Source organism: Microtus oregoni, unplaced genomic scaffold, assembly GCF_018167655.1.
Source record: "Microtus oregoni isolate MIOR12 unplaced genomic scaffold, Mior012 000012F_ref0000307, whole genome shotgun sequence".
In the NCBI taxonomy this organism is placed as follows: domain Eukaryota; kingdom Metazoa; phylum Chordata; class Mammalia; order Rodentia; family Cricetidae; genus Microtus; species Microtus oregoni.
In genome coordinates, this window is record NW_024543071.1 from 2638723 (window position 1) to 2655072 (window position 16350).

At 41.6% G+C, this 16350-nt stretch overlaps 1 protein-coding gene across 1 annotated transcript in view; it reads right to left on the minus strand.

Moving 5' to 3' along the window:
• Positions 1 to 310: 310 nt before the first annotated feature.
• Positions 311 to 16350, minus strand: part of Ccdc172 (coiled-coil domain containing 172) — a 143768-nt gene continuing 127728 nt past the window's right edge. The window contains exons 9-10 of the mRNA XM_041661277.1: positions 924 to 1022; positions 311 to 436 (exon numbers count right to left, since the gene is read on the minus strand). Of these exons, the coding sequence (XP_041517211.1) occupies positions 311 to 436; positions 924 to 1022 (225 nt within the window). The remainder of the gene's footprint in view (positions 437 to 923; positions 1023 to 16350) is intronic.

The following is a 16350-nucleotide window of genomic DNA, read 5'->3' on the forward strand; positions in this document are numbered from 1 at the left end:
AGTATTTATGTTTGTGTGTGGTTGATGTATGTTTGTGGTGTGTGCTTCATGTGCTCATGCAGAGGCTACAGGAGGGTTTCAGGCCAGGCATCAGGCCATATCAGCCCCTGCTTACTGATGGGGCCTCTCCTGGGACATGGAGCTGAGCGAGATCAGTCGTCCTCCAGTCCTGGCTCCCCACGCGAGGCTCAAATGTTACTCCTACCATGTGTGCTTTAGCATGTACCTGTAAACAGCCTTAATTAATGCAACTAGAATGTATATTTTAAGTAATAATCACTTAAAAATAGACTTGAAATGAGGAGATGGCTTAGTGGGTAAGGTCCCTTGCTATGCAGACATCAGGATCTGTGTTGGAGGAAGGGAACCAGGAGATTGGCAGAGATTCACCCTGTAGGGCGATGATGTGGTCCAAATCTGCTGCTACAGGCACGCCCTGATAACTGAGAAATACGCTCATTGACTGTCATTATCAACAGTAGACACGCCAACCCATAAAGGATAACCTGTCACTAACTGTGGCCATAAATTGTCTCTCAATATTTCATACCGTAATAAATATCTTTCAGTCACTTTAGAACAAAGATCCCCTTTTCAACCAGGAAATGGTTTAAATATACTTCAAAGCCTCAGCCAGATGGAAGGACCACTTTGGCCCAGTGAGATTACATCCTCATACTTTTAAATCACGACCTCCTCTTCAGGGAAATTCCCGCACAGCTTCATCCCGTCACTGATATCTCAGTTCCCATTCATCACAGGCCTGGACTCAGTCCCAGGTCATGGTCTGCTTCTGAGGCACATATAGTACTTTATTAATGAGAAAGACATTCTGTACAGAAACAATAGCAAACTGTGGTTTTTCTGTTTTGTTTCTGTAAGGGCCACAGTTGATCTGAGAAGATTGGGGCCTTTTTCCTCACAGGCTCTGTTAGATGAATACAGCTATATCTGGGGTCCATTTCAGGATCTGGGCAGTGCTGGTTCACAGTGTCCTGCATACAGAGCGTTGATCTGAATATCTTTAAGGGAAGGGAGAGGAAATCAATTTGAGAGGCATCATAGTAGACCTTTTAATTTAATAAGCAATTATTTCCTAAATGCTTCTGTAAATATAGTGTTGATTTCTTGAATAATTTTCTTTTCTTTAATGGCAACATATCAAAGTCTATTCATTTTCATGTTTGTTGAAAATATCAAACTATATAAAGGTTTAAATACTATTAATGTGATTTAAAATATGGGTCGGGAGAGATGGCTAAGAAACTGTTATAAAGCTGTGACCGAAAACCTTACACAAAGCTTCTGAAGGAATAAGAATTTATTTGGCTCAGAGTTTATGGGTACAGTCCATTACAGTAACCAGGACATGTGACAGGAGTGGGAGTGGCCAGAAGCTGCAGTGACAGGAACATGAGTTTTCTTGTTCACATTTCTCTAGACCAGGAAACACAGACAGGAAAGGTAGTGGGATTAGGGTAAAAGACTCAAGCTCCATGCCGCTCCAACATCCAGGATCTGTCTCTAGTAAAGCAACATCTTCCAAAGGTCCTGCAACCTTCCCAAGACAGTACCATAAGGTGGGGACGAAATGGTCAAACACATTTCATAAACAAACTAGAATACCGGTTCAGGAGGCTAGCCCACTACTCTCTAAGACCTGCTTCCACACACCTTCAGGGTGATAGACGCCAGCCTCCCTTGGCCACACATGGCAGCGTCTGTGGCAGACAGAAAGGCAGAGGAGGAAGAAGAGGATGTGGGGAAGAAATGCTGGTGTTTGGCTGTTGGCAGTTTACCAGGCCAGAAAACAGAGAACAGACATAGCGCAAGGATGTGCCACAGTCGGGGCCGGAAAGGGTTTTCCCATCCTCCTTTGCATGTATATTCAAAGTGTTATTACAGCCCATGCCAGTGGGAAATCCTGTGTTTTCTACCCTGACCAAACAGGATTAAGTCCCCAAAGCTTAAAAATGAAAACCTTTCTCACTCTCTACTATAAAATAGATTTTCTTTCTCCTTTCCATAGTGATAACCAAATGAAAAATACATTTAGCTCAGATCTGACACCAAGTGCTTTATGAATCCAGCAAAATCAGATTTAGTATTTTGTCACATATTGATCTCCATGAAAATCTCATGAGCTACCTGTGACTTCGTTCTGCTCCATATAAATAATTAAATTTTAATACAATAATTTTCATGTCCCAAGTACATAGTAATATATTCGGTTGTGGCTATCGATTAGCTCAGCCTTCTCAAGGCCTTTCTGAGGATGGCATTTAAAATATATAAACAAAAAAAATTCCCCTGGACTTATGCCTGCTACACAGTAGCATCTAATTACTGCATAACAAATGCTGCCAAAAAGCAAATTTGGATATAATGTTCAAAAGAGCTGAAACAACGGGAATACAAAGAGCTGGTTTAGTTATTTTAGCCCTTCAGCAATTCTAGCTATTGTTCAAGGCTCAACATAGAAAAAAAATCTATTATTTCCCAGAATGGAAGATGCATTTTTTTTTCTTTGCCACATTCTCACTGCCCTAATTTTAACTAGCTGATCATGGTCAAAAAAAATTAACTTCTGATTAAATTCCCCAGAAAAATGCTTTCTGTGCTGCCTTAGAATGTTTGTCAGACCCAAACATATGAGCAATAAATGCATCCTCAGATAGGAGATGCTTTCTGCATAAAACCAACTATTTCTTCACACAGTTCCATTCAAGGATGAAGTCACTTTTGTGAAAGTGATTGTCAAGTAGTTACCAGAAATTAACTGTTAACTAAGAGCACTGAGCACTGGCATATTATTAGAAAGAAACACATCTATCTATCTATCTATCTGTCTGTCTGTCTGTCTGTCTGTCTGTCTATCTATCTATTATCTGTCTGTCTATCATCTATCTATCTATCTATCTATCTATTGTCTATCTATCATCTATCTATCTATCTATTGTCTATCTATCATCTATCTATCTATCTATCTATCAATCTATCTATCTATCTATCTATCTATCTATCTATCTAGATTTTCTTTTGGGACCTGTAGAGATGTCTTAGTGGTTAGGAGCATGTAGTGGTGAGATGAGCAGGCCTGCTTTTCATCCAGCTTAGCCCTGGAAATAACAACACACAAATTGTATTTTTTTAAACACTGCCTGGCCCATTATATCTAGCCTCTTCTTGGCTAATTCTCACATCTTGCTTTAATCCATATTTAGTAATCTGTGTAGTACCATGAAGTGGTGGCTTACCGGGAAAGATTCAGCATGTCTTACCTGGCGACTGGCTCCATAGCGTCTGACCCAGAGAGAAGAGGCATGGCAATTGCCTAACTTCCCTTCTTCCCAGCATTCTGTTCTGTTTACTCCACCCACCTATGTTCTGACCTATCAGGCCAAGCAGTTTCTTTATTAATTAACCAATGAAAGCAACAGATAGACAAATGACCTTCCCACATCAGTAACACTTAATACTTTTACAGAAAACTCTGGTTCAATTCCCTGTACCCATGTGGCTGTTCAGAACTGCTTGCAGTGCAAGCTCCAGGGGGTCCAACTCCATCTCTGGCTTCTGCAGGCCCCTGCAAACACATGGTACGTGTATACTCAAGCACATTCACACACATACAAAAGTAAATAAAGTTTCTCATAATTTGTTTTTATTCATGTATGTACATATGTGCATGTATGCCCACAGAGGTCAGACGAGAATGTCAGATCCCCTGGAGCTGGAGTCACAGGTAGTTGTGAGCACATGACATGGATGCTAAGAACCAAGATCTGGCTTTCTGCAAGAACACCAAGTACTCTAAACCACTGTACAACTTCAAATTGTAATTTCTGGCTGGGGGCCAGACCTCCATGTCTTAGCTTGGATACTTCACATTAATCAATTATACATGTCAGTTTCTTTGTGCCAAGACTCTAAAAAGACTTTTATGCTGGATAAATAAATAAAACCACATGTAGATGACTTTGTGCTTTGGCATATATATCCCCTACCACTTCCTGAGGTCTCTGACATAGGCATGCCTGTGCACACAGTATTTCCTGTGCACATATCAATGCCCCATGTCTGTGTTCACCTCATCCCACCTCCCTGCCCACTCAGTCAAAAAACATGAACAAGTGTTAAGTATATTCTGGTATTACGATGTATGAATTATTGCAATGTATGAAAGAAAATTAGTTTGACGTTGTCAAGCAGGACTGTAGCATGCATTCTAATAGGTCTTAACAATAAAGGCCTGGGGGTCAGATATTGGGGAAAATGCTGAGAGATCAGAGAGATGAAGGAGCAGAACCATGGCCACTTTACCTCTCCACTTCCAACTGAAAAGAAACTGCCTTCCTATTTCCCCCATCCTATCACTTCCTCTTTCTGCCCAGCCATGTCACTTCCTGTCTCTTTGTATTGACCTCCAGCCCTCTATGGTTAGCTAGTGGCTAGCTCTCCCCTCTCATTTTCAGACAAGCTTTATCTATGCAAACAGGATACCCAGGACCAATAGCTGGAACTGATGCCATGACAGAGCTAATGACATCTGTGCATGCTGAGGTTGGTCTAGCATTCTGAGCGTTCAGTGTTACCTTTATTGTACATAACAGCATTTTACTGAGTGATGGGGTCTTCATCAGATGGCTGAGGAGCTCTGAGAAGCTAGACTTGGGTTTAGTTTATGTAGTAGGACATTACTGTTTAATGAAGGTCAACAGTGAATCATTGCTTTGGTCCCCATTGATATCCTATTATCACAGTAATAATCATATTACCATGTTCCCCTGACAAGAGAAGAGACCTGCTTTAAACACTTCTGGATGAAACCCTGATCTTGTGACTTGCTTTAATCAAAAGGCACTGGAAGGGACAGCACTGTGCAAGTTCTAAGGTGTGTGTGTGTGTGTGTGTGTGTATGAAATTGTGTATGTGAGTATGTGTTTGAGTGTATGTGAATGAATGCACGATTGTAAGTATGCATGTATGTGTAAGTGAATGTGTGTATGTGAGTATGCTTGTGAGTGTGTGTGAATGCATGTATGTGAGTATTCGTGTATGTGTGAGTTAATGCGTGTATGTGAGTATGTGTGTGAGTGTGTGTGAGTATGCGTGTGAGTATGTGTGTGAGTGTGAGTGAATGCCTGTGAGTATGTGTGTGAGTGTGTGTGAGTGAATGCATGTGAGTATGCGTGAGTGTGTGTGAGTGAATGCATGCATGTGAGTATGTGTGTGTGTGTGTGCACATGTATGCATGAGTAGGTATGAGTAGGTGTGTGTGCATGTGTGAGTGAGTGATGTGAGATTCCCTTCTGTATGCTATAAATGTTTTTATTACCATTGGTTAATAAAGAAGCTGCTTTGGCCTATAGCAGGGCAGAATATAGGTAGGCAGCAAAACTAAACTGAGTGCAGGGAAAAAGAAAGCAGAGTCAGGCAGATGCCATGTACCTGATGAAGGAGAAAGACGTCAGAACTCTACCAGTAGAAACGGGCTATTTTAAGATGTAAGAGTTAGCTAGGAATATGCCTGAGCCATCAGCCAGTGTTTTAATTAATATAGTTTATGTGTGATTATTTGGGTCTGGGTGGCTGGAAAACAAAAGCACAGTCTCCACTTAAAAATGGTGCCCATAATGGAGCAAAAAATCCACATTAAACCTAAGAAAGTTATTTTAAAAATGGGCATCTAGACCCACAAAAACTGGAGCCAAGCACAGCTTTTGGTAGCCCCCCACCCCTTTTTTTCAAATAGGTTCTGTTATCTGGCCACAAGCAGAGGCATGGTTGCTTTAAGAGAAGACTTCCTGGTTCATGCTGGCTCTGATTCTTTTAGGAGGTACTGCTACAGAGCACTTAAATGAGGTCTGTGAGCAGTGCATTACAAATTGCTTAATGGTGACATAGATCTGCTGCATCCCTGAAGCTGGGGCAGTGAGCATGGCTCACAGAGGTGGTGAGTGTACCTCTGTCATGTTGGACTGAGTGGAGTCAACAGAAAAAGCTGCAGCATTAATCCTATGCCATTCTGGCTTAAAATTAAAAAAAAAAAACTCTCCTGGTCAGAAAATAATTACAGATATACAGTAAGACAAATTCAGATAAAAAAGCCTCTGAATGGGTCCCAGATTTGGATAAATATACATGGACTTAAGAGAGAGAAGAAAGAGTACAGTCAGAGATTAAAGGAGTAAGATAATAAAATAAATATTAAAAAGTAATAAGGTAAAAAAAGTTACATAAAGATGGAAACACCTAAAGAGTCTGAATTATGTATATTATTGTGTGATGGAGGAAGGTCATTGGCTAATAAAGGAACTGCCTTGGCCCATTTTATTGGTTAGAAGATAGGTGGGAGGAGTAAACAGAACAGAACGCTGGGAGGAAGAGGAAGTGAGCTCAGACTCCACAGCTCTCCTCTCAGGAGCAGACGCCTGAGAGAGACGCCATGCCCTGCTCCCGGGATGAAGCTCCGACCCAGGATTGACATAGGCTAGAATCTTCCCGGTAAGCGCACCTTGGGGTGCTACACACAGATGATTAGAAATGGGCTAAATTAATATGTGAGAATTAGCCTAGAAGAGAATGGGCTAAGCAGTGTTTAAAAGAATACAGTTTGTGTGTTGTTATTTTGGGCACAAGCTAGCCGAGCAGGCAGCCGGGGTGCTGGGGACGCAGCCCCGCCGCTCTTATTACTACAATTGTGTTTGTTTGTTTGTTTGTTTATTTATTACTGTGACTAAGCTAACTATGGAAAGACAATTCATTGTACAGGTTCCTAAGCTAAACCAACATATATATTTTGAAGGTATCTTAACTTCAAAATTTGAGTCTAGGGACATGTTACTTTGGAAAAGAGGTTCTGCTTCTGTTTCCACAGAGGATGAGAACATGTGGGTTCCTTCCAGGATAATGTGGTTTATGGAATAAGACCCCTCCCAAGGTCTCTGAACCCTAGAAATAATTTGCCCAACAAGCAGCAGAAAGCAGTTTGGAGAAAATTATGCCCAAATTACCAAAATGCTTGTTTATAAATGTGATAAACCACAAGCCTTATAGTAAAATAGAAAATAATAGAAATAGGTCAATTTCAATGTAAGAACTAGCTAGGAATATTCCTAAGCCATTGCTTAAACAATACTGTAATTAATATAGTTTTTGTATAATTGTTTGGGACTAGGCAGCTGACAACTAAAGTCTCCATTTACGAGTAAGTGTATGTATGAGTGTGTGTGTGTGTGTGTGTGTGTGTGTGTGTGTGTGTGTGTGTGAATTGGGTTTTGCTTGCTATATTAGGAATCATGACCAAAAGTAATTTGTAGAGGAAAGAGTTTATTTCACCTACAGGTTGCAGTTCATCACAGAGGAAGGCCAGGGCAGGAACTCGAAACTGGAAGGGGAAGCAACAACTTAAACAAAACCACAGAGGAGGCAAATTCTGCTTACGAACTTACTTCCCAAGGTTTTCTTAGTTTGCCTTCTTAAACAATCCAGTATGACCTGTCCAGGGAGTGACACCACCCACAGTGGGCTAGGCCCCACCACTTCAGTCATTAATCAAGAAAACATCTCTTGAGTAAACTCACAGTCAAACTGAGGTTCCTTCTTCCAAGGTGACTCCAGTTTGTGTTAGGCTGATGAGAACTAAGTTGCAAGTGTGTGCTTCTGTGTGTGTGTTGGTGTCTGTTTAGTGTGTATTCATGTGGAGGCCAGAGGCCAACTTCAAGTGTTTCGAGACAGGGTTTCCCACAGGCCTAGAGTTTCTAAAGGAAGCTAGGCTGGATGTCCTGCAGCCTCAGGCATCTGGCTCCTCTGCTGGCCCAGCACTGGGACGACAAGTGTGTGTCGTGCACTACCTTTTTCTATATGAGCTCTGGGGTTTGAACTCAATTCCTCAAACTTGTAAGGCAAGCAAATTACTAGCTTTGCATCTCTGCAGTCTCAGGCTTCGATCTTAAGGGCCTTTGTATATCCATCCATTCTCTCGCTCTCCTCTCCCTCCCCTTCTCTCTCCCTACCCCCCTCTGTTTCAGTCTCTCTCCCTTCCTCCTTCCTTCCTCCCCACCTCTTTCTCTCTGAACCAGTTGTTACTGGCTGTAGAGATGGCTTGGAGGTTAAAAGTAGAGTATACCAGGTGGCTTACAACTGTCTGTAACTCCAACTTTCAAGGGATTTGATGTCCTCTATGGCCTTCTAGGGAATCTGTGCACAAGTAGCAAGAATTCATACACACATATACATATACATAAATAAAAATAATTTAAAAAAGAACCAGTTGCCATCATGTAATGAAATCTAGATTAGCCAGAAATGGTAACTTATACCTATAATACCAGCACTTGGGAAGCTGAGGCAGAAGGATTACTGTGAGTTCAATGCCAATCTGTACTATATAGTGAGAGAAGTAAGAGAAAATAGTTCACCAAAAGATCAGTCCAGGCTCCAGATGGACAGCTATCTTGGCCCCTCTCACTCACACACTAGTGCCCAGCTTTCTGAACCACATAAAAATTCTCCAACTGATACAAGACAGCTGAGTTTCATCAGAACTCTGCCAGGATGTTGAATATGAGAATCACAGGCATTAAAAACTTTGCTTTAAACCAACAGTCAGTACAACCAGGGCAGTATGATTTAGAAATACAACATGGTCAGAAAACCCCAATACCTGGTTTGCTCTTTTCTTAGGTATGGATTTATCTGTATTTAATATTTCTTATTTTTTTGTGTGTGAGTATGTGTGTATATATCATGTGACTGTGAGTGCCATTGAAGGGAAGAAGAGGGCATCAGATCTCCTGGACTGTAGCTTTTGAGCCACCTGAACACGGGCGCTCAGGTTCAAACTCAGGTTCTCTGGAAGAGGAACAAGTGCTCTTGACCACTGAGCCATCTCTCTAGCCCCATAGGCCTGGATTTCTCTTATATTTGGCATATGTATATATATGACTTGACAAGACGGTTTGGTACCATATGGTGAACTATTAATTTTTTAAAAGCAGTAGTTTCTTAGTAATGAATGTGTAAAACAGAACATTCTGCTCTTAAAACTCGCCAGAAGACTAGGTGTGAATGACCAACATACCTTTAATCCAGTGAGGCATGGAATCGTGTAACATCCAAAGATAGCTCATGAAAAATGTGCTACCTGAGTTAATCCTTTACAGAATGTCAAAATACCTGTGTCTGCTTCTTAACATAATTATATACTAAAGACTTATACTTGACATTTGACTCTAACTGAAAGGAGTTTGGGCCATACTATGAAAATACATGTTTTATAGTAAGTTATTTTTGCACATCTTAGTTTTGCTTTTTGTTGATATGTTAAACACTGACCAAAACTAAGTTGGGGAGGAAAATGTTTATTTGGTTTATAGCTCACAGCAATCGCTGAGGGATGCTAAGACAGGGACTGAGCAGAGACCATGGATGGATCCTGCTTGTTCCCTCTGGCTTGCTCAGTTACCTTTCCTACAAAGCCCAGGTCCATCTGCCAATATATGGCATCACCCACAGGGGAATGGCCCCTCCCACATCAACCAGTGATCAAGAAAATGCCCCATGGACATGCCCACAGGAAAACATTATCCAGCTTCCCAGGTGACTCTAGGTTTGTGTGAAGTTGACACTGTATATAATTGTGCCTTGTTTTCATTTGAAGATCTACAGAGTCTCCAGCTATATTTTTTATTTTCCAATATTTTTATTAAGTTTTTTATTTGTTTTCATTTTTCTTTGTCTTTTAAAGCTACACTTGTTGGTGAAGACGGAAGATGGAGAATTGAACTCCTGTGTAGTATTGGTAGGAACAGAAATGGTGCAATCATTTTGGAAAACGTTTGCAGGTCTTCAAAACAAAAAAATAGAAATACCATTTGATTCAGAAAATTTATCAAAGGGTACATACATGAGAACTCAAGTAGAAACTTGAAATATTTATATACCCACACTCACAGCATCATCGTTAATTAAAAAAACCTGAAAACACCCCACAAGTCCATCACCAGAAGAATGAGTAGTGGCATTACATTTGTATTTTAATAATGCTTGCATGAAGTTCAGGGAGTAAAACAGCCCCACTGGTCAGCCTTACAGACCAGGCAGTGATGAAACACACCTTTAATTCCAGTAGCCACACTAGATGCCATAGAAACCAGGTGATGCATAACTTTAATCCCAGTAGTGTACATCTTTTTATCCAGCCCTAGAGAAGAATATAAGTTGGGAGGAGGCAGCTCTGTCTCAGTTTCATTCTGAGATTCCTGGAGGTAGGATCACCATTTTTTGACTGAGTTAATGTAAGAGCCAGTGGCTGGTTGCTTTGCTTTTCTAGTCTTCAGGTTGAACCCCAACTTCTGTCTCTGAGTTTTTATTAATGTGTTTCAAAAATGAGTATACAAAATGGAATATTATTCACCATTAAAGAGCAACAATTCCTTTTATCCGTTTTTATATCCTAACTAAAGCTTCTCCTGCTTTACCTCTTCCCAGTCCCCACACCACCGAAGGCTCCACATCTACCCCTTCTCCACTATTTCTCTTCAGATACAGGTGGGCATCCCTTGGTATCACTCAGCCATGGTATATCAAGTTGCAGTGAGACCATGCACCCCCTCCTCCACATAGGTTGGATAAGGCAATCTGGCAGAAGGGATGGTTCCCAAAATCAGACAACAGAATCAGAGATATCCCCTGCTCTCAGTGCTAGGAGTCCCACATGAAGACCATGCTACAGAACTGTAACATATGCACAGTGTCCAAGTTATTCCCATGCAGGCTCCCTGATTGTCGGTTCAGTCTCTGTGAGCACCTATGAGCCCAGGTTAGTTATGTGGGTTTTCTTGTGGGGGTGCTGGTCCCACAGAGTCCTATAATCCTTCCTTCCCTTCTTCTGCAGTATTTGTGGAGCTCTGCCTAATGTTTGCCTGTGGGTCTCTGCATCTGTTTCCATCAGTTGCTGGGTGAAGGCTATGACAGTTGGGCTAGTCACCAATCTATGAATATAGTAGAATATCCTTAGGAGTTATTTCATTGACTTTGTTGCCATTCATGTTTAGTTCTATCTTAGGTCTCTGGGTCCTGGTCCTCAGTGGGGGAGCTCCCTCTAAGGGTATGGGTCTCCAGCTGTGCCAATCATTAGTTGGTCACTCCCAGGAGAAATTGTAGGTTAAAGGGTTTGTGGCTGGGTTGGTACTCCAGTCCCTCCACTGGAAGCCTTGTGCTTGGTTGTAGGAGATGGCCAGTTCTGTCTCCAGATCCCCATTGCTGGGAATCTTAGCTTCAGCCGTCCTCAGAGATCCCGGGGTTTCCACTGCTCTGGATTTCTACATCTTCCAGGGATGCACCGATCCTAGCTGTCTGCCCTAGTACTCTCCCAAACACCTGATCCCTCCCTTTCCATCCCCACTCTCCCAGACACGGTGAGCTTCATGCATCCTCCGTGTTACTTAGCCTCTCTGGTCTGTGGGTTATAGCATGGCTTTTAATCCAAATAAATTTGATTAGTTCTAGTTCTTAATTTCTGAGTTGTCTTGGTTCTAGTTAAGAGTCTCTGTCCAAGTTGGGAGCTGGCTTTCCAGTGGTTAGCTTTAGAGCAGTGGGTCTCTGCTCTTCTGACTGGTGTGCCATACACCTGTTTCTCTGACTGGCATGATATGCACCTGGGCAGCTGAAGTCTGTGTAAGCTGGTGTGACTTTGCTTCTGTTCTGACAGGGGAGGCTTGTGTCAGTTCTGTCTAGTGTACCCTGATTCTGAGTGGTAGAAGACTGCTGGGCTGGAGGCAGGGCCCAGTAGCAGGGTCTTGGACTAGGTGGGACTGCATGGGCCTCAGAAAGGGACTGTAGGATTCAGGGAGGAGTGTGGCTTTGTTAACAGGCAGGTCACTCACTGGTTCTGGCCGGTGTACCCTGCTCCTGAGTGGTGGAAGTCCACTGTGGTTGGGCAGAAGAACAATTTCTAACATATTGCTACAACATAGATGAACTCTGAGGACATTATGAAAAGTGAAATAAGCCAGGCACAAACAACCACTATATAATTCCACTTATAAAAGGTTCCTAAGTATAAATATTCAGAGAGAGTGGGAAGGGAACCTCAGAGAAGAGGACAGATAAGGAGTCAGTGGGGACAGAGTCTGAGGTCAGTCTGAAAATGCAGTCTGAGGCCAGGATTGCCCCCTTTGATCTGAGCATTGGTAGAGGTAAGAACTGCCTAGTGGCTAACCATTCTGCTTTTCTGATCTTCAGCATTAACTCCTATATCTGACTCTGGGCTTTTATTGTTAATACCAATTAGAATTTGTGCTACAGCCCTCTCCCTACCAGCATTTGTCATTGCTTGTTTTCTTGAACCTTGGCTAGGTTCTCAGTTTATGCTGCTGAACCACTCCTTAGTGTATACTTTAAGGGCTCTGGTTCCAGACATAGAACCAGCCTACGTGTCCACAGCAGATGAATGAGTAAAGAAAATACAATTCGCAACACAACAGAATCATGACATTGTAGGACAATTGGGGGGACTGAATTCCCAGGGGTTCCAAGTAGACTTTACCACAAACTGTCTTTTTCTTTTACTCCAAACCTTCTCTCACACTTTATCCTGGGCCCTTAAGGCAATCTGTTCTTATCAACAAAATGTTTAGCACTTCTTGCCTTAGCCTCACTGCCCAGACCACAGAATCAATGGAGAAACTGACAACCATGTTTGTCTTCAAGTCAGAGACCTCATTTCAGCCATTCTCCACCAAGACCTCTTCGCGCCACAGCCTTCCCTGGCAGACTGGGCAGAGTGGATGAGGTGCAGGCACATCTGTGGGAGTGTGGTTCCCAGATGCGGAAACACCCTCCAGGGCTCTTGGCACTCTTCGTGTACCACCTGGCCTTTCCCTCACAGCGCTGGGCCCTGGCTGGAGCTCGCTTACTCGCCTGTTGCCTGCTACAGGGGGCATTAATCAGAGTGGGAACTGTCTGGCTCATGAGTCTTCATCTTCCACACCTAAGTGTCGGCCCACAGCAATCACGCTGCAGTGCTGTGTGACTGAACCCTCCTTACAAACCCACAGAGGGGACTTCTTAGATTCCTCTACTTGTGTTTTAGGAGGGGCATTACTTCGTGATGGAGCATTTGCAGAATGGCAGATATCATTAAGTTGCAAAGTCTGTGTTATCCTTTTAGAAACTGAAGAATCAAGTGTCTTGACAGGTCTACAGAATTAACTACCTCACTGCTACAGAACCCACCTTCTATGGGAAAATGCATTTCATGTTCTAAGCAACTAGCATTTCTGACAGAGATGGATCAAGAATATAAAAGAACTGAAAACGATGGGATAAAGACTGAGATGGTCCAGCACATGACCGAGGCAGTAACCTTGGAAGGGCTTTTCTGAGGAGCCTGTGTGGACTCACTGCCACCAAGTAGTACATATCGTATAAATAAAAAGGAAGATTTTAAATCTAACATAGTAAAACTATACACATTGAGAACAATTATCAAGTAATAAATGCATTCACAATGTCTTGTCCATTAGAATTTGGCAAATTCAGAGAAAATAACTCTATTATCTATCCGATCTTCATGAGTTCAAAGTTTATATCTAATTTACTTTATGTCATAACTAATGTAAATTGTAACTATGATTATCTAATCTTCAATTCCATCAGAGACCCAAAAAGGATATTATACTAACTGCGTAAACAAGAAATGCAGAGCAAGCAACTCCCAAAATTATAGAAATGACAGAAATATCTGGCTGCATGGAGAGTTACCTGAAGGTTCCTCTGCAATGTTGGGGCATCCATCTTTGTTGTATCAGGAGCAGCAGGCTGCGTTCCTGGCACCTGGCCACCCGCACGGCTAGCTTTATACCCGAAATAATTACACAGAAACTGTATTCTTTTGAACACTGCCTGGCCCATTAGTTTCAGTTTCTAATTGGCTAGCTCTTACATATTGATCTAACCCATTTCTAATATTCTGTGTAGCACCACGAGCTGGCTTACCAGGAAAGATCTTAACCTGCGTCTGTCTGGAGTGGGAGAATCATGGCGACTGCCTAACTCAGCTTCTTTCTCCTAGCATTCTGTTCTGTCTACTCCACCTACCTAATTTTCTGTCCTGTCAGGCCAAACAGTTTTCTTTATTACTTAACCAATAAAAGCAACAGATAAGATACAAGACCCACCTCCATCACATCTTCAGCCTATAGGCCTAGAATATCTTATAGACTTTTTGTGAAGCAGGAATTTTTGAAGAGCTGCCCTACTTCATCATGGCAAAATTTAGCAGTAACCTTCTTTGTGTCCTACTTGTCCAATTTGAACAGCATACTGCAAGGGCAGTTTCTTGCCCAGTGGAAAACTTTGCCACAATGAAAGCAAATTCCATATGGAGGTTTTAGGATGTCCATCATCCTCTTTTGGACTTAGATTGGTACAACCAGGAGCAGACATAAAATGAAATGCCTTATGTTATTGAAACATCTTAAAATTCATATTCCTTAGGTCTCTGAAGTGTTTGAAGGCCATCATCTATCTAAAATATATATCTCTATTTGACCTTGAAAGCATACCTAACATGACTATAAGTTTGATTTTTATAGATGACTAACTACTAACCTGTATTTCTTTATTATGTTAAATATATTTCAAAGACTAGACCTTTATATTAAATTTTCAAATTATCTGCATAGGTACAATATCTTAAACAAGAGTAGAAACATATATATGGTATAACAAAAATAACTTAATTTACATTAATATACAATAATATCTTAAACAAGAGTAGAAACATATATAATATAAAATATAAAATTTGTATCACTATACAAAAATTCATACAATGTAAAATATTTGAAACTAGTGGTTGCTTATTTAGTTTGAAAGTAGGTACAAAATATACCCTTTTATTCTATAATTTCTATATCCCCACTTTTCTTTTCAAAACAAGATCCCTAAATCTAATCTCTTTTTCTTGGTTTCCCCCGACTAAGACCAACAACAACTTGTAAACAATCCCCTTAAACAATGATAAACATCCATAACCCACCAAAAAACAGAAATTACCCACCTCCACCTTTTGGGCAGTTATTTAAATAATTCAGTTTCTGTGTAATTATTTCAGTTCTGGGCAGCTGGGATGAACAAGTAGCTCCTTTCAACACAGATCCAGAGCTCCTTCATTCCAGCTCTTAAAGTTCCCACTGTAGCCCTCAAATGCTGACTGTAGTCCTCTTTGTCATCAAGAGAAAAGCTATTTTGGAAAGGGAAGTTAGTACAAAAGGCTGATTTACTCTTATCATGAGAATACCTACAATGAGAGAGGCCCCACAAAAACATCAGATTGGCAGTCTGACAAGCTGTAGAGACCCAAGCTTCTGAGTGTCACAAAGTAGAACATGAAGAAAAACATATCTGTTGCATTTCTTCTTCAATTTGGTATAACCATCTCAAGTACTGTATCAAAATAATTGTGAAAAAAATCTGCAAAAGTATATGGAGTCAGTAACAGAAAATTTGGACTCTGGTTTCAAAAGTTTGTTTTTGAAGTCATAGGCATCTTACAGAACAGGAAGGCCTAATTAAAGTGTGTAGGTTTGACAGATTTTCTCTAACAGGCCTTGACAGAGAAGAAACAGTGCCTAATCAGTGAGAGATCAACTCATCGCAAAGATTGCATCCTGTGTGCTTTCATTTCTAGGAAATCAAAACCGGTCAACAGTTGGGTGTGTGTTAGCCTGGACTAAAACGGCAGACACAGGATGTACCAGACTGACTGACGTATGCATCCCCCTTGGAGCTGTGGGTGTTGTGAACTTTTGACTTGCAGTTTACTGCACCACACCACATTGATCTTTGCCACCTCCTGCTGAGGTAGAGAGATAAAGGAACAAAGTTAGACGGGGAAAGTGAGAGTGAGCTCCCAAAGATGGTGGCTTCTTGTGGTTGGTCCCCTGGTATAAACTGGGCAATCCCCTACATGATCACCAGCACCTGTTCACTTCCTCAGGGACGAGATTTGTTAACTACTCAGAGATTACTTCTGCCTTCTTACAAATAAGATGGCTAGGTTCATAAACAGCACATGGATCAGATCTCAGGATATCCTGTAAGTACACACCTTAACTTGCCCTGGATTTTAGTTACTACCTTAAAACAATGAAATTTTGTGTCTATCACAGCAGGGAGGCAAGACAATGGGAGCAGGATTCTGCTAATCACATTTACGTCCATGCACAGGAAGCAGGAGAGAGAAGAAGCAGGACATGTGTGCACCATTGCTACACTCCCTCCAGCAAAGCTCGGCCTCCTAAAGGTTCCAAGACCTCCCAGCCTAGTCGACCATTAAAA